The sequence below is a fragment of the Eleginops maclovinus genome, chromosome 2 (genome assembly GCF_036324505.1).
Source record: "Eleginops maclovinus isolate JMC-PN-2008 ecotype Puerto Natales chromosome 2, JC_Emac_rtc_rv5, whole genome shotgun sequence".
Taxonomy (NCBI): Eukaryota; Metazoa; Chordata; class Actinopteri; order Perciformes; family Eleginopidae; genus Eleginops; species Eleginops maclovinus.
This window is the reverse complement of record NC_086350.1, coordinates 13312688-13331627: the sequence shown is the minus strand read 5'-3', so window position 1 is coordinate 13331627 and position 18940 is coordinate 13312688. Positions and strand designations below refer to the sequence as shown.

Genomic DNA, 18940 nt, shown 5'->3' with positions numbered 1-18940 from the left:
GCAGGGGTTTCTTCCAGCTGGGTGGCTTATGATAACTGAAACATGATGAAAAATGCAAAGACACAGAGACACAAGAGAAGGAAGAACAGAGAGGGATGGGGACAGGAGGGGGAAGAAGGAGAGAGAGATAGAGGAAAAGGGGGGAGGATAATATTTTGTTTCTCTGAACACTTTTGAAGGGTGAAAGGATATTTCAGTTTACCCTTGGTGCAGAGTATTGAACTACATTTTAACCTTGCATTTGTATATCAGCTGTTTATGGTCGAATGTAACACAAGGAAGAAATGAAAGGACAATGTACAGTAGATGTTTAATTTAGTTTGATATAGACTTTTTCAGTAGATATGTGTATGTATATAAGGTAAGCAAATACACTACAGTACAATATTGTTTCTTGAAATTGTGCAATTTCCTTTCAGAAATTGAGAAACAAAGGCCATAATGACTGTGCTAGTCCTGATCCTGAAGACTGTTTTGGGCACAGCCCCCTCATGGACGACCATTTCGGCAAACTAAACGAAGAGAGTGATTTAATGTACAAGCGCTGTGGTGTAAGTACTTCCTTTGTCCCCTGCTGTTTTGTGTTGATTCCTGTCTTTATGTTGATGTTCACTACAGGCGCTAAACAAGAAAGAACACAGAGGTTGTGATAGCCCGGACCCCGATGCCTCATATGTCCTCACTCCTCACACAGAAGAAAAGTATAAAAAAATTAATGAGGAGTTTGATAATATGATGAGAAATCATAAAATCGTAAGTACTGTAAATGCAACGTTTTTGCTTGGCTTTGTGGCACAAAGGAATTTCACTCTTTTTTTCATTTAACATTTAAATTTTTCCTCTTTTTGTTACCCCCAGAACCTCTGTCAACTTCTTTCAGAACTACTCTAGCTTAATATTAATGCCCCTTCACTGGGTGTGCATTTGTTTCTTATGTTGATTTGTTTGCAACTGATATTTTGGCACACCCTGATAAGATCACATTTCATGTGAACAGGTGAAATGTTGCATGCTTCTGCTGGAAAGATTACACCCTAGTATCATGGTCATGTTATCATAAATCAAACAGCAGTTGCTATTTAAACACATTGGGAATGTACAGTTAATACTTAATTGCATATTGTGAGTTTTTATCATAAGGTTTTGCAGGTGCTTTGATATAAGGTCAGGTTTCTTTTACATCTCAAACCTGATTTATATTTGTATAAGTGACAGACATAAACACAAACAAACTAAAAAACGTTTATAGTCCCTTGATAATGTAATGTTTGTAATTCCCCCCCTATAATCCTTCTATTACCTCTCTTCAGATGCGTTCTAGCACAAAATAAATCTTACTTCTGAATGGCTCCAGCATAAAAGTGTTCCCAGAGCACACTAACACTACACTATCATTTAGCATCTTCCCTCTCCTTCATCAAGTACCACACTGGCTCACACTCTAAATTACCACAAATCTTTTGTGATCTTATCATGCGTGACAATATTAGAACTGTGCAAGAACATAGTGCTTACTAAGCAGTCGTTTTCTCTATTTTCCTGACATGAAGAGCATCACATTGCCATTAACAAACTAATGATAACACCCGACCGGCTCACTGGATAATGCTATGATCAAACGTTCTCACCGCCACCTGTCATTCTCACTTAAGCTTTGCACAGTCAGCACTTTTTGGGTAAATGCAAGTGAGTCACGATTCGTGTAGTTGTGAATCCCTGCCACCCCTCTCTGCTGTGCTGAGAAACACGTAACACAGTGGTGTTTCAAAAGGTGAAAGTACGTCTGTAGTGCTGACTGCTGCAATGCCAAAGTGATCACCTGAGCGCATGTTTTTTTTGTGTTTTTTTCTGTGTGTTGTGTAATACTGAATACTTATGTGTATACTTTATGTATAATGTTAATACAAATAAACTTTTGTGATGATCATATGGTGTAACCCAATAGCCCTCGTGTTGGGTATGAAGTGTCTTAAAACATTGTGTGATTAAGAAACAGTCAAGTTTAAAATGCACAGTACATCCTTGTTTATTAAAGCTATCCCTCATGGCAGCTCTCTGTTAATGATGCCATGACAATCACTGACCCTTCAGACTCATCATTAGAGTTGGTCTTGAGTGTGTTTATGTGTAAACCTCTGCGTGTGTTTGTCTCCCTCTTGTAGCCCACAGCATTGCCTCAGCAGAACTTCTCCATGCATGTGGCAGTGCCTGTGTCCAATCCTAATGCCATGTACCAGTCAGGAGGGACTCTGGGCAGCCAGGCGCTGGCGGCAGCCGCGGCCTCTCTCAGTGACAGTGGGATGCTGTCCCCTCCTCAGGCCTCTCTGCACAGGAATTTGGGTTCCAGTGGAGGACCTCAGAGGCCCACCAGTGCAGGTTAGTAGACAACAACCCCAGTTAATTGGTCAAAGTTTGTGCACAAAGGATGCAGAACACTCAGAGTAGGATATATTTAGTTTATTAAAGCCCCTTTGTGTGATTACAGTATATATTTGTTATAATTCTGCTGGCATAGATTTTTTGTTGTTGGAACAATTTGACTGTTCTGAAGAGAAACTGATGAAAGTCATTAGCCTAGGTTAGCATACACACGAAAAGCAGGGGGAAACAGCTAGCCTGGTTGTCACCAAACTAAAACAACAACTAATTAATAATAATCCACATTATATCTTGTTTGTTTGAAACCAGAAATCATAAAAATGGGCTTTCAAGGGAAACATGCTGTACTGTTCTTAACTATTTCTGGATGCACTACAGATAATATGTGTGTCTAGCACTTCTCCCAGAGTATATGCTGGTCTCATGGTAACTTCACATCAATGGTAAAACTACTGGACAGCCAAGAAATAAAGATAGAATGTAAACCACAATGCATTAAAGGTGTTGCATAGCAGAAGTTGTTTCCTCTTGCTTCAACTCAGTATGCAAAGGTAACGGCTTCTTCCTCTGGTTGTATCATTATTATATTTTTTTCAAGATGGAATTGGATGCACGTGGCCTCAGGTCAAGCAGTAATGTAACTCTGCACCATTTAACCAATGTTTGTGTCATGTATATGTGTTTAAAATCAAACTTATACTGTATCAGCATAGTGGGAAAAAAAGTCAGTGTACACAACACTTTGAATGAGAGGCTTGACAAATTCATTCCAGATGGCGTTCGCAAGATGCAGCTACACTGCACACGATAGTGGTACAGGCAACAAGGTGTGAAATACCTCATTCAAAATGAACCACATACCAGAATTGGACAACACCTAGTCATAGACAGGGGGTTTACATATTGATTGTGTTTTACGATAACTACTCGTTCCTGATTATTCACTGCTTTATTTGAATTGTTTGTTATGATTCGTATCAGATCAGCCTTAAAAATAAATACCCCGGCCCATAGAAGTGGATGTAGCCACTGTGACATCACCCAGAAATGGGGATTTTGGAAACGATAGTGAAGTAAGGCAAATGTTACACCTCTATCCTTTTTAATCACAATGTAGTCATCCCATAACCATACCCTACTTAATCATGTGTTTTACTCTAAAGGGGAACTGGGTTTACAACCGTCTATAGCATGACTTTTTATTTTGGGAGGAAAAACATTTTTCACCATGTGTTTTAGGAGCTTAGGGGTCCTTGATATTAAATCCATTAAAAAAAATGCCCCCCCCCCCCCACACACCCCTCAACCAGGTGTTGGTTTGTTACCTCAGGGCAACAATGTGCTACGAGGGTATTGAAACAACAAGGATTTCTATAATTCAGAAGAAATAGTAAAAACAACTCTATATGAATTCAAAAGGTTTTATTTGAGAAAAATAACCAAAACTGGCTACAACTTCTAACAGGAACACATTTTAAAATATAACAAATAACATTTCATTCATACATTTCATATTAACTAACGTGTGTGTGTGTGTGTGTGTGTGTGTGTGTGTGTGTGTGTGTGTGTGTGTGTGTGTGCGTGTGTGTGTGTGTGTGTGTGTATATTAACCAACCCAAATCAGTTAGTTTCTGATTTCATTTCTTGCACTTGGCTTGGGGTGTGCCTGTGCACCCTGGTACCTTGCATCTCCCCTTCTTTTCATCCATTATTATCCAGTGGGCCGTGGCATCCAGGCGAACATCAGGGACTGGAATTGGAGTTGCTGGTCCTTTTCTTCTCTTCTCCTCATACTCACCAGCAATTGTGAAACCTCTCTTGCGTTCTGGACTCTTTCCACTCTTTTGCAGACCTTCAGAAATGTATGATTTGAAGGTATACAGCCTCATTTGCTCCACAATCTCTTCTGTAAAGCAGCCAGGCAGTCACAATGATCATGTCTATGACATGAAACACCAGCCGGTGATACCATTTCTTGGATCTGAATTTGTTCCGGTACAGTGCAATCAGTGAGTCAAGCAGATCAACCCGAACCATATTTTTGTTGTATTCCTTTACAACAGCAGGGCGGGGGACTTTCATGATACGCTTTTGCTTGCGATCCCATCTTTCAACTTCGTTGACAGGGTGCGCTCCAGCGTAATCACTCAGAAGGCTAACTGTGCGGTTATCATACCACTTCACAACATGCAATGTGGTTTGGGGACGTGATTTCATCACTTCTCAATACACTCTGCCATTCTGGGTAAGGATTGTATGATGGATTGTGGACTGTTCTCCACCGAGGTAGGCTTGGATTACCAACTTCGGCTACATCCTCATGTTCCTCTTCATTGACAGACTCAGTGTCATTTTGAATAGAGATTTGTTCTCCTAATAGAACACAGGAAGCACAAATAGAAACACACATTTGAATGTGTTGCCTCACAAAGTCTAGTATTCACCATAGTTATCTGACATCAGGCTTTGATCTTTGAACACGACTGTCGATCGTTAACTAAATCAACCCAAGTTAGCATTGGGAGGCGCACCAAAGTTTCAGTCACAGTCAACATTTCTCTGAATTTTCTAGTTTACATTTTTCCTTCTGCTAATATGCTTGCCAAATAAACACACAAACACACTAGTACTCTGCTTAATGATACTGAATGACCCCTGACCTAACAATTTTCAAACTTGATTCAGGGATACACTCTTCCTGACTATCTTGACCTTCACTGTCCTCACTGTCACTCCCATCAAGCTCACTGTCCTCACTGTCAGACGGAATACCCCTAACAGCCTGATTGTGTCCCTTCTGCCCATAAAAGGTTTTGGTGTCCATTTCCTGTAAATATCAGTAGATAGTAAAGTAAAAACATTGACTAGGTTTATCATTGTACAGCTGAGCACATTTGCACTCTTGCATGATACTGCCTGGAAAAAAGTGGTCTAATGCCCTGAGGCAACGAACATAAAAACATAGTTTTAGCAAATTAATAAATACATAATAAGTCTTTAAACAATCAAATATACTTCTTTATGTATTCATGCACATGCATATATTTTTTATTTAAAGTTGTATACATTTTTAATATGTTAAAAAGTGAAATTTATCTTACCAAGTGGTGTCCCATGTAGCTTTGCTTGCAGAAAGGACTGCTCCAACCCCAGACAAAATGCCACACCCACATCATTCCCTCATTTTATTGGACATGTCTGGTGACATTGTATATATTTTAAAATATTTAAATATTTAAAGGGCCAGTGTGAGGTTGAAAAAAGTGGTTTGTTGACTGAGGGCAACAGTATGCTATAGTTACAGAAGACTGGCAACGAGCGATTGTACTACATCTAATACAACATTTTTACTCAGATTATAAATCAAATTACTAGTCGAGTTATTTTCTTATGGACTTCTATAAATCGGGCTTCTTTTTGCAACTAGTGGAGTTGTCCCCAGCAGGCAATTAGAAAAAATACAGGTTTAGGGCAATTCTTCATTGGCTTCACTTTTCAGACCCATCTTTTATAAAGTCTGTGTCCCAGGCTCATGTGGAAGACCTGCTTTTGTGTGATGGATATTGATGCATCTACTTGGTAGAGTTTTAATGAGAGGATCCAGTGGTTGATTTTCAAAAATATAATAATGTATTGTTGCAGGTGCTTCTTCATAGTGCAATTCTGCATTCATCACTTCAAACTGTATAAACATAACAAAACACCATGCTGAATACAGCTGGATGTTGCTCTTTTTAATCATATATTGAAAATGTCCCCACCATGAGGACACTGGCGAGAGCACATGACTCCCTTTCATGTCTGGTCTGGCATCTCCATCACATGCTCTGCTAGCTTGCAGAAGAATACAGATGGTTAATCATATCACTCTGTGCATCTCATTAGGTGGCATGCTGGATACCACAGACCTTTCAGTGCCAAGTGGTGTGGGCTCCGGCCCAGCGGGTAAGTCCTCCCGGAGAGATTCATTAGCTCTCTGTAGCTCTGCCCAATTGGCCTCCTGCTTAGCACGCGAGCTGGATAGTTGCATATCCATCTGTGATTGCTTCAAGACGGTTGTCACTGTCATTGACTGATAGTGCCTTTGACCGACTATATTTTCACTGCACGCAAAGGCAATACAAGTGTTGTTCCTCTCAACAGAGGAAATGTATGATATGCTTGTTAAATGCATGTGTGAGTAATGGCTCAGCAGCATTCACACAGTGTGGTGTTGGAGTGAGTAAAACCAATTGAGGCAATTAGCTGTCCGACTGACTTTGGCAGGTACATAAACACAGCGTGTCCTTTAAACTTATCACCTCTATGTAGCCCTCCCTCATCCTGTTTCCTTCCCTCTATTGACAGGTGCATCTGTTTTGCCCGACTACTCAGGCAGCCCTTATAAGGCATGAGCGGGTCTGTAAGATGCCTAGACCAGCATAACCCTTTAGGTATTCGGGCCATGACATCCCACTAAGTCCTCGGTACACAATGACCGGACAGCTTGTCATGGCTGCAATGTGCTGTATGAGAGGCGAAGGCAGGTGGAGTTTAACTCTTTCCCTGTCACTAAGCTCGCTGCACTCTATATAGTATTTCTAACAAAATGCAATATAGAGTTTCAAAATTGAACAATATTTAATGTTCATAGCAAGGGGACAACCCCTAGAATATAGGCTTACAATGGGGTATTTGGCTTGGTATTGATAAGAAGGTATGCATAGCACTTTGGATCAGTTTACAACATTTCAAAGAGGGTGCTGGGTATAAGTTTAGGGTGTGGTACCAGGTCGGGTAGAGTCAGGATCCTCTGCCAGGGGGCGTCAGCGTTTGGCACTGAGTGAGCATGCTGCAGCTGTTGTTTGTACCAAGAGTGTAGAACAGCAGAGAGTACAGGGTGAAGAAACCTCTCCAAGCCCTGCTGTCAGATGACCATTCCTGACATAGCTCTGATTTTTCACAAGTAGCAGCTATGACCACAGCAGAAACCTTTCAAAGTGGCCAGATGGATTTCTGTGATATCTTTCTCTTCTTCTACAGTATCACCATAAAGAGAATGTTTAGGGCAAAACAACCCTGGATTTTGGTAAAAGGGATCCCCTATTGGGATTTAGAAGAGTTATTCTATACGAATTAGGTGAATATGAAAATAGCCTGACTTGAAGAACACACATGTTGATAAAAGAGGTTTTCTCTAGTAAACAAACATAATTAAAGCCATCTGTTATTGTTTTTGTCTAGCCTTTGGTTGAACAAAATGATTCTACAGCTACTGCGCCTTGAAAAACAATCTATTTCTGGTGAGCATGAAAAATAAAAGTTGTTGTGAATGGAAAGGACTTAAGACTGTCTACAAGCTGTACACATTCCTTCAATAATCTGGGAGCATTACAAGCTATTGAAACACAATTCCATTGCACATTTGTTTGCTCTTCAGATAATACTGAGTAATGGATGAAATGATAGAATAGACAAATGAAGCTGCACCCAGATTGTTCTGGTGCAAATGTTGATTGTGATGAATTAAGTGTGATTAAATGAAAAACATCCAGTCAAAATTACAGAGTAATGTTTTAAAAAACTAAAAGAACAAGAACAATTATTTACGTGGTTGCAATGTGAATTTTGGCTTAACTATTCACCTTCTGCTCATAGTTCTGAGACACAACAATACAACTGCATGGAATCTATTATTGGAAAGTTGTTTTTGGAGACCTTGATTCACATCTATTATTCCTTCTAATTTATCAAGACATTTTCTCTTTGCCTGAACCTCACGCACGTGGGATGTTGGGCACAAGTCTCTCTGTTTTATTTCCCTGGGCTTCAAATGAAAACTGAATATCTCAGTTGTAAACACAAGGCCTTATGTAAGTCCCCTTCCCAGACCGTGTTAATAATTCAGGACAATGAACAGAAACCAAACAGCTTTCCACATGCACAGGTTTCAGTCAGAGATGATTTATTGGCCAAACCAAGCCATTACAGAAGTCTGACTATGGAGTGAGGGAAGACTTTAGAAAGAACCCCTGAAATGTCCCTGCTTGAAGTCTGGGCCTTAACTTGCGACTGTTTACCTTGGCTAAAAAATATCTTTGTGGTCAGAGTACTTGTTCAGACTTGTTCGTGTTCTTGGCATTTATGTGATGCAAGTGTGGGAATTATTCATCATCAGACATTTGAAGTCATAATCAGAGGAAGTTAAGAAATGCAATTCAGGTTGGTTAACCCAACATTAAATAAGGCAGCGAACACCACACTTCTCTCTGTCTTTGCCTGATGATGCACTGGAATTGTGTCAACTTGTTATCATACAGTACCAGCTTATGTTGGTATAGTGAACAAAGAAATCTTGAAATGTTAACAGAAACAGAGCACCCTTTTTTCAGTCATATATTTTATACCCATATGTTTTTGTAATTTACAACAACAGCAACAGCTTTTCTTATTGGATTAATACTTTAGACATGCGCTTTTTATACTTCCATTTTCCTTTCAATAAACAATGCTCGTAGGAAGCTGACAAAAATGTATTTTATTGAATAAATAAATAGCCAGGAAGCAACTATTGTCTAAATGATACATAAAACAGAGAAGGGAAAAAAAGCCCCTTTTCAGGGTAACTCAAAGCCTGTAACATCTCTTGGCAATAAAGTATATGTTAATTTCAGATACAAATACAAAGTAATAGGGATGTGTTACAGGAATGTGTCTGTCGTTATGTTTTTGTTGTTGATATACAATAGTGTCTTTAAGTGGAATGGGCCAAATATTACCGACAACTTGATGCCTTTTTCTTTTTTAACCCTTTGTTAATGCTATAAGTTTAAACTGTGTTTTTTTCTGCTATGACCCTCAGTACTATTTCTGCAGAATCTCTGTTACAAGTACACTATCCCAGCTCACAGATGTTTTATCAGAACAACTTAACTTCCAAAGCTGCAACAAATTCCTTTGCATGAAAGTCTATTTGCACTAATATATAATTCCCAGTGAATGACATCTTCACTGCTTTTAATCAGGTTTGCTATTTTTAGGGCCTTGGACATTTACTCTGCTAATTCTGTAAACATTGTGTTCTTGCTGCAGCCAAGTGTTATACGATCAAAGCCAGAGCAGACAACGATAGCTGCTTGTATATACTGTTGATTCAGCTGTAAGATACAATTGACTGCTTCATAACTGTTTATTTGACCCTGCATTGTTGCTGTCCTTATCTGTGGTCAGAGGGGCTATTGTTCCATTATGTTCATACACAAGAGCCTGCTCATTGTGCACACACTATGTTCACTGGGATACACCGAACACAATAGAGTCAACATGTTAAAGTGTTACTGATCTGTTGATGCAGTGCTAAACACCATTTATTCTTTCTTCCCCCTTTCACAGGATTCCCACATGTATTTATAGTAAATGTTTATGGTTGATAATTTTGCTCAGATGATATCAATTTAATTTATTTTCCAGTATACTTAACACATTGCTTTTGTTCACTTATTTTTTCACGAAATGTCAGTGTTTTTGTAATCTACAACATCTATGTTGTTCAAATGAGTCATACAGTTTGTTGCATTTTATAAAAAGGTACTGAAAGTCAAACAAATATGTAAAATGTATTGTTTTTTTTTAAATAATACAAATACTAGATGCCACCACAGACGTTTTTTGAAATTAAATATTTTTCTTTGTTATTTATTAATTTCTCAAATTTGTGAGCATTGTCGCAAATATGCTTAGACACATAGAAGCAGATTTTCTTTGTGCAAGTATTCTGGAGATACATTTTATATGATTTAAGAATTAGCCAAATGCAGAGTATTAAAAAAATGTATATTTATACAGTATATACCATGAATCTTTGTACATCTAAGGGTTACAACATGTAAAACATATGGTGTATGGTACAGTGTGAACCTTTTTATTACTTTGAATACATCTCTAGGAGAATTTCTTGTGTACACAACAAAGATCATTTTAACTATTTGCAGGGGATGGTTGTCTAGCGATAGTGTGGGGATGAAAAAAGGAAATGACTAATGACAATGACATGCCACCAACAGTTAGGTGTGAATGTGGAAGGAAGATTGTAAGACTTTGCTTTTGTTTGTGTGCACTATGTGAAAAAACAACATCAAGAGATCTTTTACTGTTTTTTTATTCAACTGTAATGGCTTCATCTATTTCTTTTAAGCAGTCACAGTACATTTGTCAGTGAACTGCTCCTCATCCCGAGATGAAGAAAGAATTGACTTTGATGTAATCATTCACAATAAAAATAAAAGGCTCATCAATTTTGAAATGGACATTTTATTTTTGTAAATGTGCAGGATAATTATCCATGTCTATTAAAACTTCCCAGAGGGTTGGAAACACTTAACGCTGCGTGCTGCAGCAGGCTGCGAAACAGCGCTGTGTGAGAGGCTCCTTGATGACTGGGAGTGTTGTCAGTCACAGTCTGTGGTTTGATGATGTGTTTCTGTTGCTGTGTACCTCTGCAGGGAACGGTTTTGGTAACCCCAGGGGCTCTCCGGGCATCCACAGCACGCCCAGCGGCAATGGCCTGGGTAAAGTCATGCCCACCAAGTCTCCACCACCCCCCGGAGGGAACATGGGAATGGGAGGCCGTAAGCCAGACCTTAGGGTTGTTATCCCTCCGTCTAGCAAAGGGATGATGCCCCCACTGGTGAGTACAGAACACTCTACTGCACACAAGTATCACCAGCTAAAGGGTCTTTAAGTACCTCTGCTGCAGGGCAGAACACAGCTTTTGCTCATCCAGACTTTCATAGAAGAATGTTGCTGGGATTTTGCCACAACAATTTTTTGACATAATCACATCGATATAGCATGCAAAAGACTGGGTTTATCTGCCAATTGGGACTCATTGTGCAGCGTTATTCTTGTGCTGCATACTCCCTCTATTAACATATGGGCAGAGCCAAGAATCTGCAGCCCAGGTGTCATAACTCGCACTCAATTATTCACATTTAAGAGGCTTTCTCTAACTATATTAATGAAGGTGCAGAGCTCTCTGACCACAGCGAACACCTGAGGCTAAACTAAATTTTCCTGGTCATAAATCAACATGCAGCAAAAAATATAACATGAGGGATTTTTTCAGACTGTGGCCAGCAAACATACTATTTCCAACATTGCGGGTTGCTGATGTTGTCAGCAACAGGAGCCACTCCAGGAAGATGATTGTGTTTGGTAAATAAACCAACGGTTACTGTGGGTGCTCCTCCTTTTGCAGAACGTAGCCTGGAGCAGTTTTTAAACAACTGTGTGTTACCATGTCTGCATGTGGAATCAGTTCAGCAGGACAGGTAGTGTTGTAAGAGGTCTGAAACAGGTTAGGCGGTGGTGGGAGGAAGGCTCTGTTGGAGTGGTAGAGGCTGTGGCAGGTCTGCAGACAGCCTGTCATTAGGCCATAATGGTATTAAATTAATCACATCTCAGTGTGACAGAGTGTAGATGAAGACTTAATCAGGGGCCCAGGGTGTGAGCCAGATAATATCTTGTCGCCCTTGTCGTGTCTTCCTGCCGCTATTGATTGAGTGTGGGTATTAAGACAGACCCGGCCTGGTCGCAGTATGTCCCACAGCACAAAGAAGATGGAAGATGGGCTTCTGGTTGCTCTCTCAGGAAAGGGAGGATTTGAAATACTCTGCTAAGTATCATACAGTCATTGTTGTGAAGTAACTTCATGTTATTTCTAATGACTATGAAATGATTGCAGTTTCATATTCAGAAATATAATAGTGTCAGTCAATATCCATAACAATTTTACACTCTCTGTTCTTAAGATTGTTCGGAATTGTTCTTCTTCTTCTTATCACCAGATCAAGACAGGTAAATTCTGGCCAGTGCTTTGGAAAGTGTGGTTAAGTTTAGAATAAAACGGCGGACTATAGACATAAATGTGGGATTTCACAATGAATGCAGAAGTCATCCACTCTTTTATATTCCGTAATGTCCCTTTTACTGTAAAATCTAGATAGCTGGTGCTATTTTCCAGAGCGATCTACAGTTGCTCTGTTTTTTCCTGTAACCTCGCCTCTCTTCTTCTCTCCTGTTGAGGGCAGTCGGAGGAGGAGGAAATGGATTTGGTGAGTTTTGACAAATGCCTGGGTAAATGGCTGATATTTGAACATGCTTCGTGAAATCACACAAGCAAGACTAGATGAATGCAGTGCTCAAAAAGGAGATTGGCCCTCTGAACTGCCAGAAAAAATACATTTAAAACTGCATGTTTTGGGTCGGCCTGTGAAAATTGCCTCAGCCTGTTAAATTGGCTCCCCTATTGCCAACACGTCAATGTTAGTCACTACCAGGAGTGTGAGAGAGAGAAAAGGAAAGGGAAAGCGTGGCGCAAATAATGTTAAAATTTTTTTAGCAACAATTATAGTGTAGCAACAATCTGGAGGGTTATAAGTGTTGGGTAACAAACCAAAATCATTTCATATTTTTTCTAAGGAAAGGAAGATTACATCATTTTAAATGACATCATGCTGTGAGATACTTAGGGTTTGGTGAAGTCATCTGGCTGGAGAATGTTGGAACAATGCAAGGAAGCCATCAACTCGATCCTGATGCAATGCAGCTTCAAACGTAACCGCTGGCAGCTGCACATTGTACCCTGACGATTTGTTACAGTATTGTTCTAAGCTATGTCTGCATTTGATTAGTGGAGTTGGACTGTGTGCATCTGTAGCTCACAGCGTAGTTTGCTGCATGACCACACCGTGCTGTGTAGGTGTGTTTGAGTGGACTGCATGTCGGTCACTGCACTTAAAACAAACACTGGAGCTCTACTGTACGTCACTCTGGAAGAATGATTTTTTCTGCCTCTCAGTTAAGAGAAGTTTGTTTGATTGTGTAACTAATCAATTGACTAACTTCCTTTGCCTCACTCTTAATGTGTAGTCACAAGGCAATAGAGATGCTGTGGACGGTTGCTCACGCTTTAACAGCATCCTTTTTCATGTCTAACAAACTTGATTTCATTAAAAGATCGTAGGAAATGGGTCATAATTAGTTTTGCCTGTAGCTGCATGTTGATTCCTGATGGGATAAATACAGTAAATATTTTTGATTAATGATTTTTTAAATTATTTTATGGTAAAGCCCATGGGGACCTTTTAATTATTTTTTTTTAAAGTCACAAGTTTACCTGCAATTTGTTGCACACATATATTTAATAAACTATCTGAAAGACTATAAGGAAATCCCTGTTCACAACGTCAAATGTGTATCTTTTGCTGACATATTTGGAAAAATATGGTTAATAATAAATCAGAAAGATCAGACATCCACAAAGCTATACCACCATCTAGTGGTCACACTTGGTATTACCCCCATAACCTTATACACCACAATATTTATATTTACAAAGGCTCTAGATTAAATGTCTTCGATGACAATAACATATCTCCATTGCTTAGTTTAAGAGTTAGGAGTTTTTAGAGGTAGAATTTTGGCTTATGCTTTTTTTTTTTTGTGTGTTTTTGTGTTCTGTAGAACAACCAGAGGATAAGCAGCTCCCAGTCCAACCAGCAGCTGGCAACTCCGGTGGTGTCTGTCACCACCCCCAGCTTACCCCCTCAGGGCCTGGTCTACTCGGGCATGCCCACCTCCTACAACCCTGCTGGTGAGTCCGTCCTGGCTCTCCTCTCAGGCTGGAAAGAACGGGCTCACCCGCACTGTTTGCACAACACACTGTTGGTTCTTGCTCTTTTCACAGCGGCACATGGTATTGTATCTGAAATGAGTTCTCACTGTGTGTGTGGCTGCTTTTGTTTTCACAGAGTTCTCCCTGAGCAGTGCGGAGCTCTCCTCCCTACAGGGCTTCAGCTCTCCTGGGCTCTCACTGGGCTCCATGTCGGCATGGCAACAGCATCAACTGGGCCAGGCAGCTCTTAATTCTTTGGTGTGAGTAACATAACACACGTCCAAACAAAGGCACACTCTCCAGACGCCCTCGCATAAATGCAACACCCACTGTGCTCTGTGATATCGTGCTGAATCACACATCTACATATTCCTGGCTCTTCACAGTGCTGTGCCTCACATTTGTTGTCTCATTTTTATTCTGAACACAAAATGTCACGCTTATCTTCTCTGCAGTGGTGGAGGTCACCTACCTCACGGCTCCAACCTCTCTATCAACACCAGCCAGAGCTTGAACATCAAATCCGAGCCCATTTCGCCGCCACGCGAGCGTGTCCCCCCATCTGGCTTTCCCCCTCAGCAGCCACAGCAAGGGTCCAGCCGACAGGAAGTCCTGGGACGTTCACCCGCCGACAGCCTCAGCTCCTCCTGTAGCTCTTATGACGGCAGCGACCGTGAGGATCACCGGCCAGACTTCCACTCCCCACTGGGACTGGGCAGGCCCCCTGCTGGCTCCGAGGACAGGGAGGGCCCCTCGGTCAAGCGCCTGCGCATGGACACATGGGTGACATAAAGAGCCCCTATTACGCCTCCAGTCACCAGCCAGTCAGAGAGCGGGAGGGGTTAGACATGGAGATAAAAGAAAGAGCAAGGGTCCTAGTGCTATTATTATGATACTATTATTCAACTCCTTTCAATTTGTAAGACTGAGTGGCAAATGTTATAAAATGTGTCAGGACATATCTGAAGTAAATTCACAAAGTGATACAGAAGAATTTAAAACCATCTCAGTTAGCTGGACTGAATTTTATGCACAGGCAGGTGATTACAGGTACTTGTGCAATTCAGATGATTTTGCAAAAGGAAGATGTTCAAAAGAAAATTGTTAAACAATAGGCGGTAGATTATTGTAAGCACTGGTCTAGTCAGACACTTACATGTAGTTGCTGTATTGCTGTTGTGCTCGCAAGTTGCAAACAATCAGAGAAAGTTGTGTTGCTTTCAGTCTAGGGACCCTTACATATGATGTTCACTGCAAGAACTATCGTTTAAAATCATGCTGTAACCAGAGAAGACCTTTATCTCAGTGGCCTCTTGTAATTTATTGATTCAGTCGATAAGGAGACAAGAGAGCACGAGTTAATTAAGACTATCCAGGACTTTTCACCACACAGTTAACAATTGCAACAGTTGAGACAACCTTAGTTAATAAACGAAACAGTACCGTTGGAGGTAAATACAAAAGAGCATCAAAATGAATCGCAATAATGTTAAACTATTCATTTTAAAATTTTTAAAGAGTAGGGTATATAAATGTGCAATTAAGATAATGCGAACCTGTCCAGTTGAACTGGTGCGAAAGTCAACACATTTGTGTAACAGTTCATCAGTAATATAAGCCAAAGCTGTTCTTTTGGGTCGTTTTGTACAGTTGCTACGGTTTCCGAACAATTCACTCAAACACACCGTTTCTTTCATCACAGTTTTATTTTTTATTGTGCTTTATTGCAAACAGTGTAAAGTCGTGTAAACAAGATCTTGAATTGATATCTAAAGCCATGAACATTTGCTGTTCTGTTTGTAAAATGGATAATTTGAGCCAAACCTTTTCTTTTGTTGTGTAAATAGCGACTTTAATATATATCACCAGGGTGTGAGTACGTGCTGAATGTACTGTATGATCACCGTTTTCAAGAAAAAGTATATTTTTGTGGATTACAGCCAAGTTTACAAGAGTAGACCCTTAAGAAGTAGATCATTCACTGGTCAATATTTGCTATTATGTTCCTTTTACTGTAATTTCCTCTAAATTGAATTATCAACATAACCTCCTGTGTGTTTTGGTTCCAGATGGCCAATTGTTTTCTTTCTCTCTTTATTAGTGATGACTGTTTGTCCTAAAGACATTGTTGTAACAATGCTGTGAGATTGAAGTTCCACTATTTTCAAATTTGTAAAAGGATAATCACAAGGCTAGGGGAAATTGTTTTTTGTTTTTTTCCCCTTCTATTGTAGTTGTATACCAGCAGCTGCTGAATACACTGCCAACATTCAAACCCAAGGTCCCTGCCCCACATACAAGAATAATCTATTGTTATTGCATGTAGCTCAACAGTAAGTCCTCCCATCTCCCAAGCCCTTTCCACTATCCTGTTATTGGCTAAAGCAGAAGACATAAACATGGCAGAAGTGGCTATTGAACTCCACCCAAAAGTGATTTGCCTGTGCTCATATGTGGTTGTAAATATTGCAGTCAGTCATGATTATGTAAAAAAATCCTTGTGTGTTTCCCTAATTGGCCCCAGAAATTGTACCTTTTATCAATGCCCTATTACTAGTAAGACTACTTTAGGCATAGGAACCTTAGGAGCCAGAAGAGTAAAAATCTGAAGTCATTGAAGTCATTTTATGCAGAAGTGTTTTGATGCTGACCGTGACAGAGAGGGGGAAAAGGGGCTGTGACATGTTTTCTTCTCCATCATCACAGACACAAATAATACAGCAGCTAATGATAACAAGAACAACGCCATTGACTCCAATCTCACTGCTGGATTGCACACATTCATATAAGAAGTTTGCTGTATGCGAAAAGCATCACTCTGCATTCACCGTGACATATCTTGTGTGTGTATCTGCGGTCTCTCCGCCCCATCATCAGCTCCATGGTAGTTCTCAATACAAAAAAGTACTGATCTATGCAGTTTTAGCCCCAATTCACACGACATACAGATTATGATGTCATTACAGGTGGCATTTAGTCCACAAAGCATCAGGAAGAAGCGCATTTAAAGATTGACTGTTAGCCTCTTATCCTGAAGTGCCACAGCAGGACTACCAGTTACATATAATACATTTTATTAAATGATCGATTTGGATTACACGGGGCAATCTCTTCATGTTCATTTACATTGGTAGATATACATTTCATAATGTATAGTAATCCATAATGTAATCTAGTTTAACAAAGCAGGTGAAAATAGCAATAATAAATGACCACAACAAAAATAGTCTGCCTGTCTCGGCAGCACCACCTCGTAGTTGAGCACATACTTTAGCACTTGATAACATATCAGGGAATTTTGTAGTTTGTCTAACTATATGCACAGTGAGGAAATGCCTTATCCCAAAGACAATGATATATATCATTTTTATTTTATTATCTCTCTGTAAAAAAAAAACCACACACAATGCAGATATCATTCAAACTTGACCAGACCTGCCTCTTCTTAGAAAAGACCCACACAAGAAAATGCACAGTGAATGCATCGTGATACACTTTGCTCTTTTGGTCCATTTCCAAATTGTGCACAACTAATGAATGTGAAAAGAGAGGCTAATCAATGAACCTTTGTAGAAGACTTTCTTCACTTTGCTGTGTAAGAGTACACTGCTTCGCTTCATGGCTTTTATAAACAGAACTACGTGTTTGGTAAGTGTTTGTAGTTGATCGTTCACTTAACAAAAGAAGCTGTTTTCGGTTTGAATGCTCAGACCGTTTGGCGGCACAAGCTGGACTTTGTTGCCAATAATGAAATTATTTGTTTCAAAATCGAAAGAGATTTTAAGTTAATATACATTTTTCTTTCCCTTGAATGTGTTATTTTATTTTCATCATACAATAAATATTCAAGTGAACTTTTTCTTAAACAATTAAGATACTATGCTAGATATTGTTGTACAAAATTTGTATTCTTCACAAAAGTACAAATATTGGCTTTTAATGTGTAATTTAGGTTATCTCTCTTATTCTGTATAAAATGAAGTAAACAACTCTTACATAGAATTTGTTCTCCTGTGAAGTTCCAAACAGTACCAACTGTCAACTTTATTAAACACCTCAGTGTATGCTCAGTCTGAACTCAATGTCTATTCATCTTTGAATCTTGCCAAGATTGCATCTTATCACTGCATGCATCAGCTGGTACACTGAGGCCGCCTCCATGGTCTAACATACAGTGATACCAACTGCACGCAAAGGTGTTTATCCCACTGACTTCATGTTTCTGAATTTGAATCTCTATGTTTATTGCACTTATTGTAAATCGCTTTGGATAAAAGCATCAGCTAAATGAAATGTAATGTAATGTAAAAACATTCTCTGACACATTATTTGAACAATTTGACACATGCTTAATAAAGGCTGCATGCAGTATGGCAGCCAGTGGTGGGAGAGGTTATCAGATCTTAAAGTAGTGTTAAATCCTTTCACTGCAAGCACAAGTCCAGCATTTGGAATCTTAATTTATTATAATTAAATAAACAAAACAAATAAGCCCCTTTTTCATGTTGTAGATGGTTACGGTAGAGATAACTTTAAATAATGCACATGGTTTGATGCTCCACTACATTAATGTAATATTTTCAGTTACTTTGCAGATTTGGATTAATGATGTGATTTTAAAAACACCAGCTTTGATAACACTTAAATGCATCAATAATTGTAATAAAACAAACTGTATATTATTCTCAAATGGGCCATATTGAGTACTTTTGCTGCTTTAAGTATATTTTGATGTTTATACTTTTGAACTTTTACTTGAGTTACATTTTGATTGCAGGACGTTTACTTGTGATGGAGTATAGCTACACTGATATTTCTACTTTTACCCAAGTACAACATCTGAGTGCTTCTTCACCTCTGTTTGTTGCTTCAGCTGATTCTGTCATAACTTTAGTACTGGTGAATCGG

At 39.5% G+C, this 18940-nt stretch overlaps 1 protein-coding gene across 6 annotated transcripts in view; it reads left to right on the top strand.

The window, feature by feature from the left end:
- mef2aa (myocyte enhancer factor 2aa) overlaps positions 1 to 18109 on the top strand; it is a 59033-nt gene extending 40924 nt beyond the window's left edge. For 3 of the 6 annotated variants that reach the window (XM_063899150.1, XM_063899144.1, XM_063899160.1), the window contains 7 exons: positions 619 to 753; positions 2163 to 2376; positions 10860 to 11044; positions 12447 to 12470; positions 13882 to 14011; positions 14169 to 14292; positions 14488 to 18109. In XM_063899150.1, the coding sequence (XP_063755220.1) occupies positions 619 to 753; positions 2163 to 2376; positions 10860 to 11044; positions 12447 to 12470; positions 13882 to 14011; positions 14169 to 14292; positions 14488 to 14824 (1149 nt within the window). In that variant the 3' untranslated portion in view covers positions 14825 to 18109. Of the gene's footprint in view, positions 1 to 419; positions 552 to 618; positions 754 to 2162; positions 2377 to 10859; positions 11045 to 12446; positions 12471 to 13881; positions 14012 to 14168; positions 14293 to 14487 lie in introns of all 6 variants that reach the window. The other 3 variants (XM_063899168.1, XM_063899177.1, XM_063899187.1) reach the window with 3 other exon arrangements.
- Positions 18110 to 18940: the final 831 nt, after the last annotated feature.